At 40.1% G+C, this 25,480-nt stretch overlaps 1 protein-coding gene across 2 annotated transcripts; it reads right to left on the minus strand.

Annotated features, from left to right (window-relative positions):
* Positions 1 to 1,598: 1,598 nt before the first annotated feature.
* LOC115782764 (collagen alpha-1(II) chain-like) lies at positions 1,599 to 25,086 on the minus strand. 2 transcript variants are annotated; one of them, XM_030733169.1, is made up of 54 exons: positions 24,798 to 25,086; positions 22,853 to 23,059; positions 21,677 to 21,693; positions 21,517 to 21,549; positions 20,829 to 20,861; positions 20,622 to 20,675; positions 20,145 to 20,237; positions 19,728 to 19,805; positions 19,077 to 19,121; positions 18,916 to 18,969; positions 18,574 to 18,627; positions 18,102 to 18,155; positions 17,881 to 17,934; positions 17,723 to 17,776; positions 17,568 to 17,612; positions 17,366 to 17,419; positions 17,165 to 17,209; positions 17,013 to 17,066; positions 16,480 to 16,578; positions 16,316 to 16,360; positions 16,092 to 16,190; positions 15,938 to 15,991; positions 15,712 to 15,819; positions 15,538 to 15,591; positions 15,296 to 15,394; positions 15,101 to 15,154; positions 14,487 to 14,585; positions 14,324 to 14,377; positions 14,181 to 14,234; positions 14,019 to 14,072; positions 13,720 to 13,773; positions 13,010 to 13,054; positions 12,698 to 12,796; positions 11,642 to 11,749; positions 11,436 to 11,489; positions 11,245 to 11,298; positions 11,081 to 11,134; positions 10,636 to 10,689; positions 10,422 to 10,529; positions 9,962 to 10,015; positions 7,512 to 7,565; positions 7,244 to 7,405; positions 6,968 to 7,075; positions 6,600 to 6,707; positions 6,420 to 6,473; positions 6,192 to 6,299; positions 6,041 to 6,094; positions 5,808 to 5,915; positions 5,665 to 5,718; positions 5,006 to 5,113; positions 4,618 to 4,906; positions 3,547 to 3,734; positions 3,216 to 3,449; positions 1,599 to 3,105 (listed from the first exon to the last, which is right to left on the minus strand). In XM_030733169.1, the coding sequence occupies exons 1-54, from the start codon at positions 24,889 to 24,891 to the stop codon at positions 2,959 to 2,961; spliced, it is 4,455 nt and encodes a 1,484-aa protein (XP_030589029.1). In that variant the 5' UTR covers positions 24,892 to 25,086; the 3' UTR covers positions 1,599 to 2,958. The 2 variants fall into 2 exon arrangements, with proteins under 2 accessions (XP_030589029.1, XP_030589030.1); XM_030733170.1 differs by lacking the exon at positions 22,853 to 23,059.
* Between the last annotated feature and the right edge of the window lie 394 nt (positions 25,087 to 25,480).

Consider the following 25,480-nt stretch of genomic DNA (forward strand, 5'->3'; position numbering starts at 1 on the left):
TTGGGGAGTGGAATTTATATTTTCTTCCATTTCAAATTTTCTTCTTTGTCAGAACCTGGCCACTAAATTACCCACAAAGCTACAAATGACCTTAAGAGGCATTATCTTTTTGCTAATGTTCAGCGTGACAGGTTTTTAAGATTTCTTCTGTCTTAAATTCATTAAGTCACAGTTTTGGACTATGATTTTTGCAGATGACGTGATCTGTAGTGAGCAGGTGGAAGAGAGCCTGGAGAGGAAAGACAAAATACATGCGTGCAAATGAGCGGGAGACCGGTGGAACAGTAAAGCTGCAAGGAGTAGAGATATTGGGGGTGGATGAGTTTAAGTACCTGCGGTCCCATTAGGATTTGCTGTGGTGAACCCTAAAGGGACCAGCCAGATGAAGAAGAAGACAGCTGTCACTAGCTTACATCTGAAGGTATATAGCAAAAGGAAATTGTAAGTGATTAATTACCTCAATTTATCCAAAATGTAAAATATACAGTTTAAATTACCATCTACAAGCCAGAGTGACACTTCCTGTTTAATCTTTACCTGAATTCAGTTCAGGCAGACAGCCTCACTGTGAAAGCACACCCTTCCTTAAAAAGTCTTAAAATGTGTTAAATACACTTTTACTCACAAAATCCTTTAAAACATAAGATATTATCTGAAATCCAGACAATGGCTGGGTCTTACATGTTTTCTTTTTTTTTTTGTTTTTTGTTTTTAATTTCCAGCACACATTGCTATTATTTCCAGTCCCTCCTACACAATTAGCTCATGCTCCGAAAACCATACTGTTGTTGGAACAGGCCAGACTCTGACCCAGACTGGAATGGTTGTACATTTAAGGACAGATTGCCTGAGAAAGCTAATTACTCTTGGTGGTTAAATCCAGTTTCTGAATATGCTAATGAAGCAAGCTGTTCTGTGTGTCTTTCAAATTTGGGACATATTATTAAGTGCATTTGGAGAATGTTCTTAAACTCAGCCACATACTTTTAATTTGCCCTACAACTCACTATGATGTGAACTAGCATATTTTCACCCTTGATGTGTACCCATCTCATGTTTAGCAGTAACAAGATGATCTTTAAAAAGTCCTGAAATGAATCTCTTTATACCTGTAGACATCTTGTCATTTCTTCAAAATATGCCATGGCTCCCACAGGTTGAGACTTTTAATGAGTAATGTACCTGCAAATGATTTTATTGTGTTTGAACTTATTTTAAACAAGAATATGTCACATGAAGGCTTAAGTCAAGCTTTTATTACTCAGGACAGACCGGAGAGGAAGCAGGCCACAGTACAGGTGAGCAGTGGTGCAGCTGTTGGTGCATTACTACTTCACAATATATTTAATTCCAGTCAACAATATTTTCTTGATTTATGCCTATGAGTCCAGACAAACAGGAGCCGCCTATGCCCACCCCCACCCTGAAACAAATACAGTACTTTTGTTCCTTCATGTTATGAGATTCGCTCATATGAAAACGCACACTTGCATCACAGTCTCACACACGTCACACATACACACAGACAAAAAGGTTAACAAAAGGAAAATGACATTTAAGCACACGTGAATGGTTCTGTTGAAAGAAGACATCGCCCGCGCCATTGGTGTTTTTATTCAAAACTCAATTAAAAATAAACATCATCCTCAGTTCGGTTTTCCTTTTATTTTTCAATTTACATCAATTAGAAGTGTACCAAAATAAAAACAAGAATGATCATGATCATTATAAAATTAATTTAAAAAATGTACACACCCTCACACACACAGAGACAACACACCCTGTTTGATTTTGAGGGACTGTTGTCGCAGCTCCACGTCACAGGAGGCCTCCGAGCTCTCCTGCCTTAACCTGACTGCACCCCTTCCTCCAGGGTGGAGTGTGAGTGTGTGGTGTGAGGCTAGTGGGGATAAGTGGGTGGGGGGTCAGGGACATGACTGGTGATTTGCAGAAGTCATAGCACCTTCTGAATACAGAGCAACCTAAAGCAAAGATGGTTATTGAAGCTCCAGATCCATCTGAAAGCTAATAGTTTGGTCAGCTCAGATTTAAATTCAACATTTTCACTTTGTTTCTCAGTGTGAGGTAGCTTTGAACAATCTGGATGACTACAATAAGAAAAAAAAGCAAAACAAATTCTTCTTCTTCAAAACAAATTTCTTTTTTTGGTGGGGATACAAACTGGGCCTTCGTCTGATGGGCAGTCAAGGGGTACAGGACACTGGAAGCATACATCCCAAATGTAACCTCACTTTCCAAAAAAGTGTTGGTGTGCATCTAGACACATGTACACACATAATGTGGAAATATATATAAAACCATCTGGTTGTTTATAAACACAGACTTTTACAACAATAGAACCAAGGATTTATAATACAGAGTAAAAGCTTCTGCTCCTGCTCGCGATGGATGGACCTGGAGCTCACACTTTCACCTACTGAGATTATTAGTTTTTGGTCTACACTGATTCAAATGCCATATTTGTGTATCAGGAGAGAAACAGGAAGGGAGGTGGAGTAGGACTGCGACAGAGGTTGTAGTGGAAAAGGGGGCTTGACTTACTTACAAAGTGAACCAGTCCAGTCCTACCTCAACTCTTCCTATTCAGATTAAACAATAAATAAGTGACATCAAGCCATGTTTCTGTTCATAACTTGTTCATTTGGTTCCTCTACCTCCTGGCTCGGACTCATTTCTGTCAACGGCGGGCCATGGGAAACATGACTGGATCTCAGGAAGCGGGTTGACAGAGAGTGCTGGTGTGGTGTACAGATATTGCCTGTGCCCTTCAGTGCTAACATCCAGGGAGTACAACTTGGAGAGCACTTCGTTGTGAGAAAGAAAAAAAAGAGATCAATTTTATTTTATAATTTCCAGTCTTCTTTATTGTGGACGTGTTTAATGTTTCATGGTTGAGTTTATTTCCTGTGTTTTGGGGGGCCGTTGTGAAACTCCACTTTACGAGAAGCAGACTGCGCCTACATCCACTCCGAACTCCTGGTCCGCTCCTCCGATGTCCAAAGGAGCAATGTCTGTGATTGGCAGACGGGAGGTTTTCTGTGTTTTGTACTCAAAGACAGTCTTGCCCCACTGGCCCGTATGACTCTGTTGGGTGAGAGCAGAGAAATGTGTTACAGTACAGCCTTGTTACGCAGTAATATTTCTAACATAATTTTAAGTAACAGTTGTTTTCCTGATCCTTTTCTCACACTCACCTTGCAGCCATCCTCCAGTACTGCGTAAGTGAAGCGACTGTTGCCCTCTGCACGGATCTCCACCTCGTTGTGGCCCTGTAGCAGCAGAGCCTTCTTCAGGTTCCCGGTGGCCTGGTCCATGTAGGCAATGCTGTTCTTGCAGTGGTAAGTGAGGTTCTGCGATGCTTCAGTGGACAGAAGCCTCAAGAAGGTCAGCTGGATGTTGGCAGCAGGGCCGTCCTGAGCATAACTGAACTGTGGAACCAGACAAAGGGTGGGAGAGTTAGCAGCTCCTACATTAGACTCTTCAGGATGAGTTTTATGATCACTAATGATGTATCTGTGCACTCACATGCAATCCTCCTCTCATGGTCTCTCCAAACCAGATGTGTTTGCGGCTCTTGCTATTGCTTGTCCACCAGTTCTTCTTTGGTACCTTGGCGATGATTGGGTAGACACAGGTCTCTCCAGTGTCCATGTTACAGAAGACCTTAATGGCATCAGCTGTGCTGCCAATGTTTGGATCAACCCAGTACTCACCTGGCAAAATGAGACAATTGAGTTAATGAGGACAAAGTCTTAATGACTAAATGTAATACTTAACCTGTTGAACTCCTTGTATCTGAAGCCCACATCCAAAGACAAAAAGTTGATTATTAAAAAGAAGAATAATGCAGCAGGATTTTAAAATGTTCTGATCTTAAAGGTCCATCAAAGAGTGTTCTTGAAAATATCTGATATATAATTATTTTTTAAAAGTCAAAGCAGATCTACTTTACAGTGGTAACCATGTTCTTGGTCAACAGGATTTTTCAAGGTCTTTTGCTTCTTGTCCTTATTCAGGAAGAACAAGTTGCTCTGACACACTTAAGTCATTAGTGCCACTAATGATTTGGGCAGGTGCAGTGGGGGGTATACTGAAGGCAAAAGAAAGCTGAGAACTGAGCTCTTACAAGGATTGAATGGGTTTACATGAACAACATATGTCCTGTGCATCCAAACTGGGTGTTTACTTAAAGGGCACCAATTCTACTTTTTCTTATTTGCTGTCACTGTTACAGTGGTGGATGCTCAGTGTATGTATTCGCTGTTCTGAACACTTGCTTTTCAATGTTTTTTTTCAGCTCTGTATGATCTCAGTGAAAGCACATATCCCTAATATGATATTTTCAGGCTCTAAGCCCAGAAGCCCCACCCACCTATCTGCGAGGGGCAGCCAATCGGCAGAATACTGGGTTAGAGGAAGGGGGGGGGGGGGGGGGGGGGGGGGGGTAGCTAAAGTAGCTTGTTTTAAATAGTGGATGGATTGAAAGGCTACACCAAACCTCATTATAAAATAAATAAGGGTTATTTTAAACTGTGAATCATTCAAAGTTTCATTCAAAGTGGCTGATGGTCAGAGCTTGGTTTTTGGTTTGCTTACCGCTTTTCCACTCAGGATGGCACAGTTTGAGGTCTCTGCAGGTGCGAGCAGGATTCTTCTGGGAGCCATCAGGGCTGCGCAGGTTCTCAATCTGGTTGGTGATGGACTTCAGTGTTGAATCAACCTCTATGTCGTGCTGCCTCAGAGAGCTGGAGGCCTCATCAGCCCTCATGTACCTGAGAGGATCAGGGCCCTTCTCAACCTGACCCAGGCCAGCAAATGCAGACATGTCGATGCCAGGGCCAGGTGGACCGGGAGGACCAGGAGGTCCGGGGTTACCAGGAGGACCCTGGAAAGAGGCAAAAGCAAGAAATGAGACCTCACTGAAATAGAATAGCATACAGACTCATAGGGTTGTAGGCTATTTTCCTCATGACATGTTACATACAACAGGACCAGATTCTCCAGAGCGTCCACGAGGTCCAGGAGGTCCAATGGGGCCAGGCTGTCCATTATTTCCATCTTTGCCAGCAGGTCCGGCTGGTCCAGGGGGTCCCTATAGAAACAGAGGATGAAAACATGAAAAGCTAAGTGAACTTGGGTTTTTTGTTCAGAGTGTAAAACTTTGTTATTTCTTCAGATCCACCATGTAGTGTGGATAAGAAAATCTGATAAAGGAAATCAAATGCACCAGCAGTTTCTCTCTATTACCCTCAGCTCCTTTGCCTTATTATGCATGAAGAATATTTGTATGGTGACATTTCCCTTCATTTTTCTTATCATGCTCAGTGCTTAGCTAATCAAGAACAGAGATTGAAGCCCATTTCCGATCCCAGCAGGAGTGGTTTCACAAATCACAGTCCCCCCTGTCTGTCTGCCACTTTTCCTCACAGAGAGTAATTACAAAATGCCTCAGCTGCCCATCTTATCTCAGCGGTGGGTAATTAAAGCACACGGCCTTTCCTGTCCCCCCATCTTCTTTAGGTGATTAGAGAATTCCAAAAACGCTAACCTGTGCCCTTCATTACCATCACATATCTTCAGTGTTAAAGGTACAGAATGGAAATGTAACAAGAGTTTTTCTTCCCTTTTGCTTAGTTTTCTCACCTTAGCACCACTTGGGCCTGCAGGTCCAGCAGCTCCAGAATCTCCAGGGGAACCCTGTCAGGACAAAGATGATAACAGATCAGGAGACAGGCGGAAAACAGCACTGAATGGATGAACTATTAGACGTGCATTACAGTACTTACAGGGGGTCCAGGAAGACCCTGCAGACCAGTAAAGCCACGGTGACCCTTCTGTCCCCTCTCTCCAGCCTCGCCAGCCTCTCCTTTGTCTCCACGTGGTCCTTGGGGCCCCTGAAGTAAAGATTCAGGTTTTAACATTCATGGGTGTGGTGTGGCAGTTTTAATCAAGTCAAATATGAAACAAACAACAAAAAAACACATAATGATAAATTACAGCTTGACATAATGATACTTACAGCCATTCCTCTAGCCCCAGCTGGTCCTGGGGGTCCAGCAGGTCCTTGAGTGCCCTAAAAATGAAATAATAAGTGTAGGTGCCTTCTAAAATAAAAAAGGTTAGTCCCCAACACTGTGTTTAGGGTTCCTACACTGTTTTGTGTTACTTACAGCCTCTCCTCTGTCTCCCTGCTTGCCCAGGGGTCCTACAGGGCCATGGGGACCAGGGGGACCGGGAGCACCGGGAGCACCAGCAGGACCAGTGTTACCTCGCTCTCCCTGCAAGTGAACAGAAGTGCAGGTTAACAACAGTCTATGTTAAGCAACACTTTTGATTAATTGTTTTTCAAACAATCATTTGTTGAAATTGGTTTCATGTATTTCGTTGATGATGATTACCTTGACTCCAGAAGCTCCATCCCTACCAGGGGGTCCATCTGATCCAGGGGTACCCTGAGATATAGAAACATGTTTTTTTTTCATTATTTGGCATGTATTGATTTGATAGATTAAGGTGACTGTATTATATCCTGTGCTGTAAATGCATCTATTTTGTCATTGTTGATGTTCAGTCCTGACCTCTCTGCCAGGCTCTCCAGCAGGTCCAGTAAGTCCAGGAGGCCCAACTGGTCCAGGCGGTCCACGGTCACCAGCAGAACCAGGACCTCCCTGTTTACCAGGCTCTCCCTACACACAGAGGAAATATTGTTATGTTCCGGTAGATCCTTTGACATGAAAGGCCAAAATAATCCTATGAATTTTGAACAATATAATCAGAAAGCTTTATGTGACACTCCAACTAATGATCTATGATAAATCTAAGACAAGTCTTGAGTAAAATAAAAGTGTGTCGAACATAACATAACATAAAATTTAGAAAAATGTTATGGTACATCCAAATTTTCAAAATTAGACCAGTTTCAGTTTTTCACACCAAAAGCACTCACAGCAGGTCCAAGAAGACCAGGGAACCCTCTCTCTCCACGCTGACCAGGCAAACCGACAATACCACGGGATCCAGCCAAACCTTGAGGGCCTGAAGGCCCTTCAGCACCCTATGGAGTCAAGACAGAGATGACTGAGTCATGAAATGAAGTGAAAATGCACAATCTTCTGTGAATATTTGGCTAAAATAGCAGGTGATTCAGACTGGATGTTGTCTCAGAGCACTGCTCCAGTGTCAGGTACTTATGGGTTATTGTGAAATACAAAATTAAACTCACAGGTTGCCCCTCTTCTCCAGGCTCTCCTTTCTCTCCCTGTGGGCCTGGCAGTCCACGAAGTCCCGCATCTCCTGGTCGTCCTGGGAGGCCAGCATCACCACGGACACCCTTTGGACCATCTTTACCAGCGGGGCCGGCGGGACCAACAGGGCCGGGGTTACCCTTTGATGGAAAGACAGAATTTCACTGGGTAAGTGCAGAAATGCAGATAATCTACATACAAAAAGAGACTCATCTCTTTATAGTTTGTTATTGACAAAATACTCACATTAGGACCAGGAGGTCCAACTCTGCCAGCGGCACCGGGGAAACCTGTGGAACCCTGTCAAGGAGAAACAGATCTTAGTAAACATGAATATATCCTGACCCACTGACCTGTGTCATTATGGTTTATTAGAATGTGTATTAGAATTAGCACATCAGTGCAATTAAAGCATCACAGTTCCACAAATGTGAATAGTGACTCAAAAAAAAAATTAGAACTTCCTAACTGCATAAAATTAAACTACCAGTGAGTGAACTCATACACTGATTTGTCATAAGTACATTTTCCTTTTGTGCAACTTCGCACTTACACTCCACTACACCTCAGAGGCAAATATTGTACCTTTTGGTCACCATGTTTGTCTGACAGCATTAGGTAGTAATTACTTTTAAGATGTTTTTCCAATGGTTCCTGTTTACTGAAAAGCCTCTATGTTCCAATTTGGTAATCCTCGATTTGATTTTTTTCTTTAATGCAAAAGTGTATTATTCATTTATGGGTTGAGAACATTATCTTGTTTCTTAAGTCTTTCATAACAAACATTTAACAGGAGCTGGAAAGGCTTACAAAGCTGAAAATGGGGCTGTTTTTCTGAACTTTTAGGAATGTGTGATGTGTTTTATCAAAAATATGATGCTCTTACAGAAGATGATGTGTTGCTGTAGGGTAAACTACCAACATTTCTACAGGGTAGTTCAAATGAGCTTGACATTTGAGCCACTTTGATATGTTACTGTAGGAAAAAAGATTCACTATGTTAACAAAAGTATTGGGTCAATTCAGGTGTTTTCAATCCAATTGGCAGAGGTGCACCTGTAACTTTAGCACAAAAACTGCGCACCGGGAGCTTTGAGGTGCACAGTTTGGTTTCCATGGCCGAGCAGCTTCTGTGTGTATAGGTGGCCCAGTGCTTTTGTCCATATATTGTACAGGTAGGTGACAAGTTAACATAAAATAGATAAAGTGTCTTAGTAGAAAATTCAAGTTTTGTTTTGTTGTTTTGCAAAATTAATAGTAAAATGAGTAAGAGCTGAATTGCATTTAGGTGCTTTATTTTCAGAGGCAGGCAGCACAGTGGAGCAGTGGTTACCACTGTAGCCTCACAGGAAAAGGGTTATTGGTTGAACCCACGGGCTGCCTGGGTCCTTGTATCTTCCACCTATACCTGTGTAGGTTCTCTCTAGGTGCTTCGACGTCCTCCCACAGTCTAAAGACTTGCTTAACTGATTAGCTGGTGATTCTAAATTGACTGTAAGTATGATTGTGAGCATCAATGGATGTCTGCCTCTCTGTCTTGGGGTTGCGATAGACTGATGACTTGTGCAAGAGATAGCCTGTCTTTTGCCCAGTGACAGCTGGGATAGGCTCCAGAGGTTCAGAAAATGTTTTTTTTACAAATACTGTTCATTTAACTTGATTTAGGTCTTACACATGCTGGACATTTGCTTAATAGAGTCTACCGTCTTTTTACACGAAGTAGGAATTATGTTGGTATCACAGGCATCTCTGCAGTGCACATTTCTGTTGGTAACAAGTTAGAAAATGTTTTCATTCTAAACTGGTATGGCAAACTGATTGATTTTTCAAATTTTCTCATTATACCAAAATAGAGTTTTGAAACCCTTTTAATTTAAGACTGTAGTTTTTGTTTTATAATCTTCAGTTGATCTGATGTTTATTCACAGCAGCAAGCAGCAGCAACTGTCTCAGCAGAGCCAAGATTATAGGAAACAAAGAAAGAAGCCTACTTGATCTGTTTGACAGAAATGTTTAAAATCAAACTGTGCTCTCAGACAGCATTCCCTCTCTACCCCTCAGGCTCAAGCTTTAGACTGCACAAAGATAAGGAGTAATCGCTATAAATATTCATATGTTCCCTGCAAAATCAGATTGTTAAACAGTCGATGCTTAGGAGCCTTTTAAAGTTTTGAATTTTTCATCTTTGGAAGTTTCAAAAGAATTAGATTTTTTTCATTTCCTCTGTTTTATGTTTGTCTTATTGTTATATGTGCCTGTCTTTGTATGATCTTAATAAAGACTGAATTGAGTTGATATAAAACATGTCAAAAATTACTATTTTTTTTTTGTCCAAGATATTTACAGAAACTTGATTTTATCAGGTTAATAATCCAAAAAAACTTTTGAATGATCAATTTATTACCAGCTGACACACACAAAATACCAAACAAGAAAACATCAAAGTTACAACCTTGGGAACTTTAGTAGTTTAATATTTTTTAGAGTTTTATTATTGTTTCTGATAACTTTTTGGTGTTTCCACATCCTGTTGCCTCTCACCTTGCTTTCATGAAGTGTTACTGAAGGTGTTCTATAAAACTCAATCTCATAACTACTATTACTTTATTAATGAATTAATTAACGACTCATGGGTCAGAACTAAATGTTGTATATGCATGTTGTACATGCTTATCTAACATATAGGAATTACTTACAGGAGCTCCTTGCGCACCACGTGCTCCTTTAGGTCCAGATACACCAGTAGGTCCCTGAAAAAGAGGAATGGTCATGTTTATATTACAGTAAAATAAGTTTAATTACAGATTTTGTAAACTGAGGTAGCAGGCCAGTGAGCATAACAAGGAAAGGATGCACCACTGTGCGATTAATTCAAAAAGAGTAAGTGATCAAACTTCCCAACTCAGCTGAAACAGCTAGTGTCAAGATGTATAATGGCCAACTGGCTAAAGATTGTTTTGCCCGGTCACATGCAGGTTCCCTAAACTGGCACTCAGCCAGCAAAACCTACCCCTGCCCCAAAACAAAGTAAAGTTTTTTTTTTTTTTTTTGTAATGCTGTACAATGTGTTTCTATCACTAGTGTACTAGTGTACTAGTGATCCTAAAGATATATAGTATCCAGTTCAATTACTTTATTTTTGGTTCAAATACCCACCACAGGTCCAGGAGCTCCAGATGGTCCCTGAGGTCCAAGAGAACCAGCCTCTCCTTTTAGTCCACGCTCACCAACCTCTCCCTTGGCACCAGGCTGACCATCTGCACCCTAAATATATTTATCAGATAACAATATAGGCTGAATGTCTAAAAATGTTTTTTTGTTTGTTTTTTTATTTCATGTTAAAAGAAGAAAAAATGGGTCCTTTACTTACAGGAGGTCCAGCAAACCCAGCAGGCCCAGGAGGACCAACCTCACCACGGTCTCCCTGTGAAAGCGTAAGAGAAACTGTGGTTGGTGCTTATTCTATAAGCAGTTAATTTAATGTGCAGTCCTGCTAACTGATCCACCCATTGTGTTACTGTAATGATATTAATGTGTGAACAACAGGAGACTGCTGTTCCATATGAGGTCTGGTTAAGTGGGACCAAAGACAGGTCTTCCCCTGGTCCCAAACCAGTGTTCTGTCTCAGTTACAGCACAGCAAAAACTGGATTAAACCTGCAAAATTACTGGTGCTTTTCTCTGAATCAGTAGAATTTTTATCGAGAAGGAGCTCCATTATTATAAACGTTGGCTTATGTTTCAGGCCAGCTGATCAACACTGGTGTGTAGCTGTGCTGTGCTACTGGCATTTAAACACAAGAAAAGGTACTTACAGGAGCACCACGAGCACCAGAAACACCAGTAGGGCCAGTAGGTCCCGTCTCACCCTGCACACAAGAGAAACTGTCAGTCAAACAACCAAAACAACTAATATTACAATATGAATTCTAATTGAAATCTCTTTTTATCGCATAACAAAGCAAAGGATTATTCTTACCTTGGCACCGTTGGGTCCGGCTGGGCCAGGAGGACCAATAGGACCACCCAAACCCTAAGAAAGAAGAGAGAGGAGGAAACACATTAGAACACAGAGTAGTTGTGACTGAATATTACATTTTTTTTTTAAGGAATGCTTTACAGTATTTAGTCTGTAAAGGTGTACTAAACATAGGAATGTTTTGAACTCACTCTAGCACCATCCTTTCCAGGAGCACCCTCGGGTCCTTTTGCACCATTGTCGCCCTGTTTGACAAAAAGAAGAGTTCTGCTTTAATCATACAAAACCAAATGTAGTATTTGTAGTGTAGTATTTTCTACACTACTTTATACATGCATACAACTACAATGCCCAGCTTGACTCATGAAACAAAGAGAAAATAAAGCCTGTCACTCACTCTGTCTCCCTTGGATCCTGGGATACCAGCAGTTCCTCTCTCTCCTGGCATACCTTGCAGGCCTGGGGGTCCCTGGGCTCCAGAAGGACCAGCTGGTCCAATGGCTCCCTGATAAAAGCAAGATAGACTAGGATTAGGACAGAACTTGTCAATTTAACTTGTCAAATTTTTTCATCTTTCCTGTCTATTTGAAAAAAACATATAAAACCTCTAGGAAAGTCTCATTAGTAATTTAAATTATATTGCGTTACAGAAAATTAGTTGACCAAGGCTGCAGGTTCATGTGACTCATGTTAAACATATCCTCCTGAAAATAAATGGACCAAAATGGTCCTTTGCTTTTTATTTTCTAATTTCTTCTTATTTCATGTTGGGAAAAGTTGATATTTTGAGAGAAGTGCTCACTAAGTTACTCGCCGAGAATTAGATTAAAAAAAAAAAAAGATTAATATGATACCATCACACAAAGACTAGAAAATATGGAGGAACACTCTTAGCCTGTTCAAAGGTAAGAAAATCTGCCCATCAGCACATTTACATCTTGCTAATCAGGAGATCATATCTCTTTTGTTTAACTTAGAAATTGTTATGTAAATCTGGCACGTTGTGGCTTGATGTGGGTTATGACAAAGCCCTTGTCATTCTAGTTGGTGCTGTGAGGTTGCCGGGCAAATCACGGAGACTAGAAGTTTCTGCCTCAGCAAAAAATAATTACATCAAATGATTACCAGGTGAAAGCAATCTCCAGAAATTTGTTGCGATTTCAGAAATGACTCTACCTAAAGTTTAGCCTTTTAGCTTAACAAGTCCAAAATAATGAAGCATATTTTCTTTACATTTTATGGTGTCAGTAATGACATTAGGTTTGTTCTGGAGTCACAACTTTAAATGTAGTCAGCACAGCTTCACATGAAACATGGACATGAATAATGAAAACATCAGGAGAGGAACTGCTGTGGAATTAAATGGTATTGTGGATATTCATCTGCATTTAAGAAATGTAACTGAGAATCTTGAACCTGCAACCAAAAGTTAGTTTGAGAGTCCTCCACTGACCTTAGGTCCATCACTGCCTGGTGTTCCAGCAAGTCCACGAGGTCCCTGAAGACCCTGGGGTCCTGCACCACCTCTCTCGCCAGGGAAACCACGTTCGCCCTGTGAGAAGACAAAGAGATATTAGATGAATAGGAGAAACAGCAACAAGAGCTCAGCAAAATAAATTTCAATTTATGAAGCCAACAGCAAAATTTTGTGTAATTTAGTTGATGAACACATATGAGCTCTACGTGTATATGATATCCATAATTAATGGTGTGTAGTTCACTTTGCATTGAAATCTTTGGAAATGTAGACAATGTAAAAACTCACTCTGGGTCCAACAGCACCAGGAGCTCCAGCCTCTCCAGGAACACCCTGCATAAAGAACAAACTTTATAAGATTTTTTTTTTTTAATCAATATTTAAAAACTGGCAACAGAAAGGGAATATTCACGTTAAATCCAAAAATATTATGTAATTAAAGACACTCATGAAGACCAATCTGTAGTAACAAATTTTACTCATCAAAAAGTTGTTTCAGGGGTCACTTAATTAAAAAGCTGAGTTATATCCAATAAAAAAATAAATAAATAAAAAGTTACATTAAAAATACCTAGACAGAAAGACAATATCTGATTCTAGGTGCTCATAAGCCATTTTGTGATGTGAAAGTTGAAAAAAATATAGCCTTCTGAATTTAACATCAACATCAACATTGCCTTATTCTTGTTTCTACAGACAGCAGCACTGACTGCTTATGACAAGAAAAGTTATACTGGGATGGCACTGAATAAGCTGAGGAAGTTTTATTTACTATCTTAAACCAGAGGCTGTTTTTGGCTGTCCTTTACCCGCTCTAACATTGGTCTTATCTTAGCGACGTATGCCACATAATATTATTTTAGCAGAAGCTTCTCATTAAACACATTTTGCATGTAGGTGATGTCACATGCATTGTAGGATACTTTGTGATTGAAATGTTTGTCAGAAAACAGAGAACTGCAGGTGCAAGAAATTATTTGGATAGAATAAAAGCTCACCGCCTCTCCAGATTTTCCAGACTCTCCTGGGGCACCAGATGGTCCAGGTAGACCCTGTCCATAATAGCAAAGGAGTTAGTGAAATGTGTGGACTAGGACCTTATCTGTAAGTCTGCTGTTTGCCTGAATACATGATTCTGAGGTGACTGTGAACACTGTGATGTCAGATTCTATAAAGTATGAACCTGCTTTAGCTTGAATACTCATGCATCTATCAAATGTTTAAGGTGCGAACACTGTATGTGTGTTTTGGTTTTACCAAGAAGTGTATGATGGGATGGATGAGAAAATGATCTCACCTGGAAGCCAGGGGGTCCAGGTGGTCCTTGTTCTCCCCTTTCTCCAGCAGGTCCCTAAGATGATAGATCACAGATAGAACACATATGATCAATCAAACATAAAACTCTGTTAGCCGGCAGTAATACATATCTCACAGCACATTATTAAACTGAAATACTCACAGCAGAACCAGGAGGTCCAGAAGGACCAGTCTCTCCATCTTTTCCAGGCAGGCCCTGTTCAGAGAGCACTTCAGTTAGGAAAAATGATGTGGAGACAGAAAATCATGAAGTTTAGACATTTATGGAAAAACTGCTGTACTTACTCTCACACCAGGACGACCCAGAAGTCCCTTCTCTCCTGGCTTTCCAGGCTCACCCTGTCAAAGAGAAATCATACACACTGATCTGTAGGAAGTATCTTTAGCATTCGGTTCTCAAAAGGATAACAACAGCAGCATACTGTTATAGAAACCTTCAGACACTTACATTGGCTCCCTTTGGTCCAGGGAATCCCATCACTCCTGGCTGTCCACGGGCTCCCTGAGGACCAGGTGGGCCAGGGCGTCCATCATCACCAGGGGCACCCTGTCAGAGTTACAAATATACATTGTAAATCAGCAGGTATGGAAGCAAAAACCTATATGTTCTCATCATGATCATATTGTATATTGTATGGATTATTGTGCCAATCATGCAAAATTCTTCTTAAGTCTAAATAGGTGCCTGTAGGTTGTAAACATTTTAAAAAAAAATTCTGTTTTAATCTCTATGATTTCCATAAAACAACAATGAAACTGTAGATCATGGTGTTTGACCTACTTAATACAATGCATGTGTTTTTAGAACCTCTGGTCTTTTAAATGTTGTAATTTTTTAGTTCAGATGACATTTAATGTATTTGTACAGACATGTATAGTATTTTCTCACATCTTAAAGTGATGAAAGGATCAGCTGCTTTATTACTTTAATTTCAAAGTAATTTTATGGAAGTAAATCTGTACATCACATTCACTTCCCCATCTGTGAATTTTGCTCTTCAAAAAAGTATGCAAATTATTGGACCAACATCTCACAATAAATGTAATTAATTTTGTACTCACAGCAGGTCCAACTTTGCCTTGAGGACCAGCATCTCCAGGACGACCAGTAAGACCCTATAAAGGGCACAAACAATAGAGATTGTCAGCTTCATTCAGAGCGAATCGTTGACTATCCACTAACTAAAATGAAGTCACAGTAAACGTCCCTTAAGAAGACTAGAAGTGAGCGACACTGTGCATAGATGCGAGACTCACTCTGGCTCCAGGGAGACCAGACTCTCCCGTGCGTCCAGGTTCCCCAGTAGCACCTTTAGGTCCAGTAGCACCAGGAAGACCACGGTCTCCAGGGACACCCTGAATAAGAAGAGACCAAAGGTGGAAATCGCATCTTTGTCATACAACACTGTTTTGGCTACAGAAAAAAAAATGTCATTAAGTTAACAGTATCAGTAAGCTAAAAATATTATGATTTTTTAAAGAAATATAATTTTGCAAACCTTAGCACCAGCAAGACCATCCTGACCAGGGAAACCACGGTTACCGGGAGCTCCCTGGGTGGAATCACAGAAAGAAAGATATATTTGATCAGACTGTGCATACAGTAGCCTAGTTTACCCTTGTTATTGGTCAAACGTGAGCAGTAACATGTGATGCATGGCCTGATCACTTACTCTCTCTCCTGGAGGTCCATTTGGTCCAGCAGCTCCAGGCTCTCCCCTGGCACCTCTCTTTCCTTCTTCTCCTGGCAGGCCAGGGGGACCTTGAGGACCAACAGGGCCCTAAAAAAAAATAAAGATATCTCAGCAAATCTGCTCTACAGTCTAATTCCAAAAAACAGTCTCCATGCGGTTATGGATATTTATGGTAACAAATAACTGAAATCAAGTAAAAACTCACAAGCTCTCCCTTCGGTCCAGCTTCACCTTTGAATCCAGGAAGACCAGGGTCTCCCTAAACAAGACAAAAAAGAAGGCAGCCACAATAACAAATAATCACAACAGTACCAAGTATTTACATTTTGGATAATTTCAGATTATCCCAGCTGACTTACAGACTGTCCTTTGGGCCCCAGAGGTCCTGTTGCTCCCTGAGGTCCAGGTGGGCCACGGGGGCCGGGGAATCCAGGAGCACCAGCAATACCAGGAGCACCCTTCATTGAGGAAATGAACAATCAAATATCAGGCTGAAGAAAAATGTTTAGTGAATGAAATTTAAAACAACATAAATTAGTGAAAAAAAATCTTGTAAAACCAGTAATAAAGAGTGTGAACTTACAGCAGATCCTTTAGCTCCAGGAATACCATCAGTACCGGGGTTACCCTGTACAGACCAAGAAACATTATATTAACAACCAACTGATCAATGAAAAGTGCAGGAATTTTGCCACTGTTTGAGGAAATCAAAGTCTGGATGTTTTGGAGCAGTGATGGCAAACAAACCGATGCTCCAGCAGGTCCGGGAGAACCTGGGGTACCAGCCTCTCCGCGTTGCCCCTGGGCTCCTTCAGGTCCACGGGCACCAGTAGGACCAGCTTCTCCCTAAAAAAGGACACAATAAATTTATCATTAGCACTGAAAAAAGATATTGTTTGTGCATTTCATTGAGCTGAGAATGCAATATTGGTGCCTCCCTATCATAGAGCTGAATATAACACTGTTGTCTCAGTGTGCACAAGAGGGAAATTAACTGTTTGACTCACTCAAAAGAAGTCAACTAAATTTAAAAAGAATTTGAAAACCTCTTTTTCTTCTTTGGCAAAAAGAGAAGTTTGTTGAATATACTAATTAAGTTGTATATTTGTCTGAAAAAAATAACAATAACTAGACATGCAGTATTATAAAAAACTGGACTCTAGTCTCATATAACAAGAGTGAACAAAGACTGATAAAGTGGCTCTAGCAAAGCTTTTTCTGGTTTATTTCAAGCTCTTCAAGAGCAAATGTTTCTTAAGGATGATGTATTCTGTTAAAACCTTTGATCCTGGGGATCCTGGGAAGCCGGGGGCTCCAGCAGGACCTACTGGTCCCTGTAGAGAAAAATAAAACAATCTTCAGATCAAAGGCAACAAAGTAAAGAAAAATCAGCTGGATGAAATGAACACCAAGTGGACACTATGATACATACAGGTGGACCGGCAGGACCAGGCAAGCCATCATTTCCACGGGCTCCCTGAGGAGTGCAAAGACAGGTCAATTTAGTTTTGTTCATCACAGTGAGTACCTCACAGTGTTATGATCTACTAAAAGATTCAAAGCCATAATAAATAGCAAATGAGAAATAGATTCCAGTTGAATAGCCTTAAGCAGACATGAAAATGTGACTCACTGCAGCTCCAGCAGCTCCAGGACGCCCTCTCTCACCAGGTAGACCACGTGGACCCTATGAAAGAATGATTTATATAAATATCTTCATTATTTATCCTAACTTTGCAGTATAATACTATGCAAATTTATAATACTCTTACATGGTTTTGTCAGAAAGTTCAGAAAAACGTGGCAGAGTCGAAAAATTAGTGGAAGCAACTCACCATGGGTCCAGGGGCACCATTCTCTCCAGGAGAACCAGCCTCACCCTGATAGGAACAAAATTACAATAAGTAAGCATAAAACAGTGAATACCACAATTAAACTATGAAAATGTAAATTTTGGAAAAATCCATATTGTCATAAAAGATTATTTTACCTTAGCTCCTGCAGCACCATTCTCTCCCTTAGCTCCATCCAGACCTGGATGACCCTAGAAAGAAACACAGCTCATCATAAGGACTCACACATCACCCAGTTACCACTCAGTGAGTAGCTATAGTTCTGTGACGCAGCTGACTGAACTGAAACACTCACTCTGTGTCCTTTAATGCCAGGAAGTCCAGGAGTTCCAGGGAATCCACGAGCTCCCTGAATAAAGAAAAATATATATATATATATTTTAATGTTTTAAATAATTTTCACATCTGTTGATTTTAACATACTACATAATCTTAGAGTTAACAGTACAGTTTTTCTTTGTTTAAGTATCATGAAGTATTATGAAAATATTTGAATGATTATTATAATCTGCTCACCTGAGGCCCTGCAGGTCCACGCTCACCGGGTTTGCCAGGTTTGCCAGATTCACCCTAGAAACCAACAGCAAATCTCAGGATTACATGTTGAAGCAGTGCAGCTGCAAGATAAGATTTAGCTGCACTGCACTTCACTGTGCTGGAAGGCTGTGCACATGCAGCCTGTGTATTGTGAAGTCACCATGTTCATCTGTAATTTTAGGAGATGGACAGTGCCCCCTGGTGGCATATAGAATTTATAATAGAATTTATAATTCTATACGTATATAATTACATATAGAATTTATATAACCTATCCGCTAGGGATAGGTTGTGAAAATAGTTGAACAAAAGTAAATAAAGGTAAAAATGTTGATTTTAACAAGTTTTTTTTTCCCTAAAAAATGTGATTTGACCTTGCTTAATTTTTATTTATTTCTTCATTTATTTTAAGTGTTCTGAGCTTTCCTATGTGGATGAAGCCCACGCTTACATCACTTCCTGGTTTCCCCGAAGGTCCAGGTGGTCCATGAGGTCCCATTGGTCCCTGTCACAAAGCAAAGCAAGAGCAGTCACTACTGACAATTCTATACATAAAGACAAAAAGGCCTATGTGATGCAAAATGTAGCTCTGCCTTAATTTGTCATTGAATTGTTAAAATTTGAAATTATTTTCAATGAGCTGATGACAGAGGCCATTTTTTCTTACAATGTACCAATAATCAATATATTATACTAATAATCAGTATTTGTTAATATGAGTGTAGGTGTTGTATAGTGTGAAGTCAGTTTGCTAGACACACAAATGCATTCTGGGATTGATATTAATACTTACAGCTGATCCGGGTTCTCCAGTCTCTCCAGGGGATCCTTGGAAACCTTGTGGCCCCTATGAGACCAAATGACAAATGCAAAGCATTAGAAATTTATTAAACTAAGCTGTTTGATTATAAAACCCAATCACATAATGATCTGGGCCATGATCAAAGTACTTACAGGAGCTCCAGAGGGCCCAGGAGGACCTCGAGGACCCATAGGACCCTGTAAAAGAACCACAACACAGAGATAATGTCAATCTGATATCATTTATTTTAACAAGTAGTGTGACAAATTAGCCAATTGAATATGGGTATCCCAAATAAATAAAGTTTTCACAAATGACATGTTGATCATTCAGAGCTACTAAGAGTAAAGTAAAATTTAAACCTTGTGCCAGCTGAGAAAAATCTTTGGGTTTAAGCATTGATATCCAGTTCAAAGCTTTTCATTGAAAGATTTCATTATTTATGTAATATGGCTATGGAGGCACATTGCATTGTGATTCTTAGTCAAACATACTTTTATGATCTATTTCCATTTAAGTGTCAACTCTGTGTTTAGTTCAGACAGCATGAATATAAAAAGTCCGATCAAATCTTTGTGTTGGGGTGAAATTATTGAACCACAAGGTGGCAGCACTGCAGTAATCTGAGTGAAGTGCTTGTTATTTTTTATTTTTTTTTAGTGCTTATTTTCAGCAGCAACTTGGAGACCAACTGAATAACAGCAATACTGTTTTGTGTTTGTGGCAGTTTTCTTACAATGAAAGTGTACACATACAGTGGAATTATCCTGTTAGATGTACCCAGCGTACACAACACTACTTACCATTGGTCCCTGCATCACACCCATCTGAGCGCCTCCAGCCTTCTCATCAAAACCCTGAGCCATCTGAGCAGCAAAGTTCTGTAAACACAGCAATAGAAATAGAAATGTGAATGCCACCTCAGTGCCGTGAAGGAAAGCGAGATTACACCTGTTCCCTTCACATTATTTTTCACCCATCATGTTTCTAAAACAGGTGTCAGTGTGCTCATTCATTTGTTTGTCTGTTCCACTCTTTGTGACTTTTTCTCTTTTTTTCCTTGTTCTGCTTTCATAATTTTTGAATTTTGTGCTCTGATTTTGTGGTCCTGCAAGAGGTCAAGTGCAGCCAAATTCAAATTTAAGAAAACATTTACACATCAGTGATAAAGTCCTGGTAAAATTTTGCATATGCCATATCTTTATAGTCCTTATATTCACCCCTCCAAGTCCTGGTGGTCCAGGTGGGCCGGGCGGGCCAGGGTTTCCGGGGGTGCCAGGCTCGCCATCTCTTCCTCGAGGTCCAGGATTTCCCTAGAAAAAAGAGAGGGGGGGGGTCTCTGAGTCACTGAAAGAAGCAATAAAGCAGATTTTACAAAAAACACCATCTGTGTGACTTCATCATCTGCCACATGCAAACAAATAAACAGAATACACTGAATACTTTCTTTTCCCTTTCTACAATATACTGCCTGATTCTGATGTTGTTTGTTGTTGCCGTTTTCAGTCCCTTCTACAATTGGTCTCATATCTTTTGCATGATGGTGATTATTCCCCTGAATGAGTGCTAATAACACAAATGCAAACGCTACTGGCCAATCTCCCAGCTCTGGTAATGCTGCTTGATCCAGTATCTGAGGGCCAAGTGCTGAAGACTGGCTGAAGATTTTTTTTCAGACACGTTGTGTTGTCTCTTACCTTATCACCTTTAGCGCCAGCTTCTCCTCGTGGTCCCTGCTCACCTGGGGGGCCCTACAAAAACAAGCATATAAGCCTCAGAAACATTCATAATATGGCTAAAAGTCATATTCAGAGCAAAGGTCATGTTGTTGGGAAGCACATAAGTATGGAGTACATATAGAAAATTTTCATTTCAGTAAAATGAATAGAAATTCTGATGTTTACCATAGGCCCTTGTGGTCCTCTTGGTCCTATGACCTACAGAAAGATTAAAAAAAGAAATAGTTTGGTTCTGTGGCTATTTTCATAAATGAATCTTCATTAGCATCTTTCATATTCGGTCTGTTTCCACCAGTTTTGAACTCCCTAAAATTAGAGAACATTCCAACATTGTAGGGGGTGGACATCAAGCTGCAAACAAAAGGATTTCATTTGACAGGGCAAGTTTTTCTAGAACCATCACCTCCTTTAACCTCTGATTGGACCCACTTTTTTTTCATGTGACATGTGCACTTGGAGCAAAGTTGCTGAGAAGATCTAAGAGGATTTGATTGGGTTCATTATGTCCCAGGAATGCAGGGTTTTTCCTCATTTAATAGGAAGTCAGAGACATTCACAGTCAGTTTCTCATGAGTTAGAAACTGCCATGTTTCTTAAGGGAAGAAATGTTGAAAGTTCAAGATAAAGTCACTTATAAAACATAGAAACTGTGAGAAATGTCACAAAAGGCATTCAATTTGTGTTGGTGAGCATTACAGAAATAAATGGGCAGATGTTCAGACATTTGAATCCTGTAATTCAATTCAAATGAAAGTGAACAATATAGCAAAAAGGGTTGTTTGGTTAAGTGGTAGTTCTCTGAGGAAAAATTGTAAATAACTGTAAATAAAAATTTATGAGGGTCTATACTTACATCTGCAATCTCTCCTGGTTCTCCTTTCTGACCCTGAATGATAAGAAAAGATTCAAATTGTATGAGTTGCCTGACAGTTTATTGCATCATAACCACAAGGAAAAATAAGTTCTGTGTGATAGCACAAGTTGCTGGGAATGCATAACAGCCACTGACTCACCTTAGCCCCAATTGTCTCTGATGTTGCAGAAAGAGGACAGAGAGGAAAGAAAGAATACAGTTATAAGTTATACGTTGAAGTGATAGTTCAAACACAGGATTGATTTGAAATCTACTCTGTGATTCTTACAAAGGAGACCTGCAAGAAAATTCAAGAATGCTGAAGTGATCAAATAACCTTCACCAAACCCGAAGGCATAAAACCCATCCAGATTATATTATTGATGCAAGAGTTGAAGCAGAAACAAGCATGTACTAATAGATGAATGTTTAGATTCAATCATGCAAAGGTAAATAAAAAAAAGTCAAGTGCCAAAGATGAGCTTATTTAATAAAGGACAACTGCTGCAAGTGTGTTTTAAGATGTACATTGTGCATCATTTAGTCAAATTAAGTATTTTATAGCAAATTTGTAACCAATCAGGAAAGTACCTTAAACATTAGAACTAGCAAGACAAGAAGAACAAGGAATGCTACAATTTAGCATTTTGCATCAATCATAGCAAGTATTTAATTTACACTGCACTCTCTTTCGATATCTTGATTAGATAATTACTGTTATATGTATTTAACAAGTGGTTTCTAAAGACAGTGCAGGAATATAGCAGCTGCTCACAGGAACCTGAAACCTGAGGTAATATCTATTTACAGTTATCTTGACATAAAAGGTTGGAAAGACCTTCGAGAGACTATTTAAATTTGTAGAAGGCCTAAAAAATGGGTCAAATGAATCATTGAGGTGTTGCACAATATGATGACTTCATCTTAGCCTTGTGTTAAACTGAGCAGAAATGTCTCTACTGTTTTATGTATGGATCAGAAAGCAGATGACAGGATCCGAATCTCACATGAAAAGACTTTCATTGGGACTGTGAAAATCCTGATAATGTTGCTTATCTAGTCTCCATAAAACCATATAAAGAGTCACTCTTGAATAGGGAACATCAGCTGGTTTTTTAAATATCTAAATATCAAATTTATAAAATTATCATATTTTAAAGCAGTCAAAAATATGAAGATTGCACTCAGGCACTAAATAATGACCACTCTAGTCCTAATCAGGTAGAATATCTGGATCCAGTGACAGTTTCCTATTGAAAAGTGTTAGCCAGGAAGGAGATGAAAGTATGCTAAAAGAGTAATTTATTTATGGGTACGTGAATAAATAAATTACAACCAATGGGGGAACTGGCATCAGCAGGGCAGATGGGACAGCACTCTCCAGATGGGATGATAGGGTTGGCACACTCTTTGATCTCCTCGCAGATTATCTCATCACACAGAACCGCTCCGCTGTCACACACACAGATACGACACGGCTCTGGCTTCCACACATCCTTATCATTATACAGCTGGCTATCCTGGATGCAGCCCCCTATCTCCTCTGTGGTGGCCAGCAGGGGTTGCATGGCAGAGGAGGAATAGGAGCAATAAGAGGGTTCAAGAGAGAATTAGACAAGGGGTATGCAATGACATTTGAGCAATGTTGTGAGTTGGTATATAATATGTTTAAAAAGTAGTTGGTTTAAGAAAATGAGAAGAAGATACAAGGGGTCAAAGGGCAAGGCGAGGAAGTAGGAGGAGTAATAGCAGAAGAGGAGGGATTATCGGGATAGGGGAGGGGCATAGATGGAAGAAACAGAGTTATTTGGTTCCAAATAAAAACTTTGAACAGTATAAACTTGGGTGGTTATGCATAAAAAAGTGTTAAAATAGTATTTTTAAAAACCCTATGAGGGTGGGAGTGAGAAGACTTCCTTTATTGCTGATGAACAGGTGCTAATCTGACCCAAAAATACACTGCTGCGAATCAGTAGCTGTGGAGTGCAACAGTGATTTATGAGTTTTAAATTTAACACACAATGTATGCAAGGAAATGCTGCTAAGTTATCGTAAAGAGAGTTTAATAGCAGCATAAAGTGCAACGTAAACACAAGCCACAGTTAACGGTACTGTCTGAAGCCTTGATTGAGGTATTTCACGTCACTGGCTGAGTATATTTAACCTGCAGGCCTGCTCTGCTGCTCGAATGAATGAACCTCTCTCATAGGGATACTGTGCCCAATTGACAAGCTGCTGCTTTATGTAAACAGAGGGTCCTTCTCCATCTGGATCCCATAGCTGTGTTAAGAACCAGTGCAAAAACGTTGGAGAATTAAGAATGGGTGATTTGTTTAGATTATACATCTTATACAGCTTAGGATTGTGCCTGTTAACTGCTGTCATTTGTGTTTTAGTTATATTTGTGAAAGTGATACTTAACATATACATGTTACATGACTGTTTAACTCATGATCAGAAATTAGCCGGGCTAATTGCAAATGAAACCTTCTGAATTAAACCATTGTGTTTTTCAGTGAAACTTTGGAATTAAAGCAAAAGTTATTAAAGGTAAATGGACTGGTTGTTATATAGCGCTTTTGTACTCTAATTGAGGAAGAAGATGTGGAACTGAAACAGTGACAGTGTATAGCTTCTTGCTATAAATACACCTATATGTCCATCATGCTGTACACACAGTCCTCTGTCCTGCTACCCTTTGAGCCTCCTAGTTTGTCAAGCACTGTCTGACACCATCACGTAACATCATGAAAACCCTAAGGCTGCTCCAGTCAAACCCTGTGGGGAAGGTTTATTTTTACAAGTCTTTAAAAAAAAAAAAAATGAAACTTGCACTTCCTTTGTCCAAAGTAGCCAAGCGTTTCTGCTTAATAGTGGCAGAAAAAAGGGTATCTATTATAAGTCTTTTTTTTTTCTTCTTTTTTTAAAACTTGCACTAAAATGTAACCAGACAAAGCATGAAAGGCTGAGTTGTAGGACCCAGGTGAGGACAAACGAGCACTTGTTCACCTGGTCCTCCATCCCACACAGATGCACCTTGACAACCTTACCTATCCTACTGAAAGAAATCCATTTGCTCCCTTGGCAAGACCTTTGACAAGCAGACAGCATCAAAAATATTTAACTACTGCTTTGAAAAAGTTTTTCTTCTGACAACACACTATTCCCACTGGATTTACTAGATCTACAAAGATAATTTTGAAATGGAAACAGAAACAACTGTAATGTAATCAGATTTACAATTCAATAAGGAAGTGCAAAAGGAAAATACTGCAACTTACGGTCATCCTCCTCCTGACATCTGACCATGGATAGTAAAACAACTTGGGATGCTACAAGTAGCAGAACAGTCCTTGAGTCCACAAAGCTGAACATGTCTAAAAATTAGACATGCAGGAGTTTGGGTGAGAAGTGAAGGGAAGGAGGAGACCAGGCTTTCAGTCAGTGGTATGTTAAATTCGTGTTCCCAGAGACTTATGGCACCATGCAGTCAAACCCTCCAAAATCTAAGTGGAATCCACTACGGGGCCCCGGCTGGCACTCTGCACCCACTGCGTCAGTGCAGGCACCGCGGTTTTATGTCCACTGTGCCTTGTATGGATCTTCGTATATTCCAAAATACCAGTCCTTCCCCCAGACCCCCTGTCAGGCTGAAACCTGAACCTCATCTCCCTCCCCTCAATCTACACTCCCAGGGATTTTTTTTAACCCAAACCCTCCTTCTTGCCTTGGCCTGCTTGGCCTGGCCTGGCTATGAGATGCACCTACACTTTCACATTAAAAGGGCAGCTGCAAGAAGCAGAGCACAGGTCAATCACATGCCACTGTGTTGGGGGCTTTGGAAATCCCTGTGTTACAGTGACTCACATTGTTTTCTTGTGAACAAGCCTAAAAGGAATTATGAATTACTATCACGATATACACCGAATATCTTTTAATGGGCACGTATCTGATAATATTGGTC

This window comes from Archocentrus centrarchus, chromosome 7, assembly GCF_007364275.1.
Source record: "Archocentrus centrarchus isolate MPI-CPG fArcCen1 chromosome 7, fArcCen1, whole genome shotgun sequence".
NCBI lineage: Eukaryota > Metazoa > Chordata > Actinopteri > Cichliformes > Cichlidae > Archocentrus > Archocentrus centrarchus.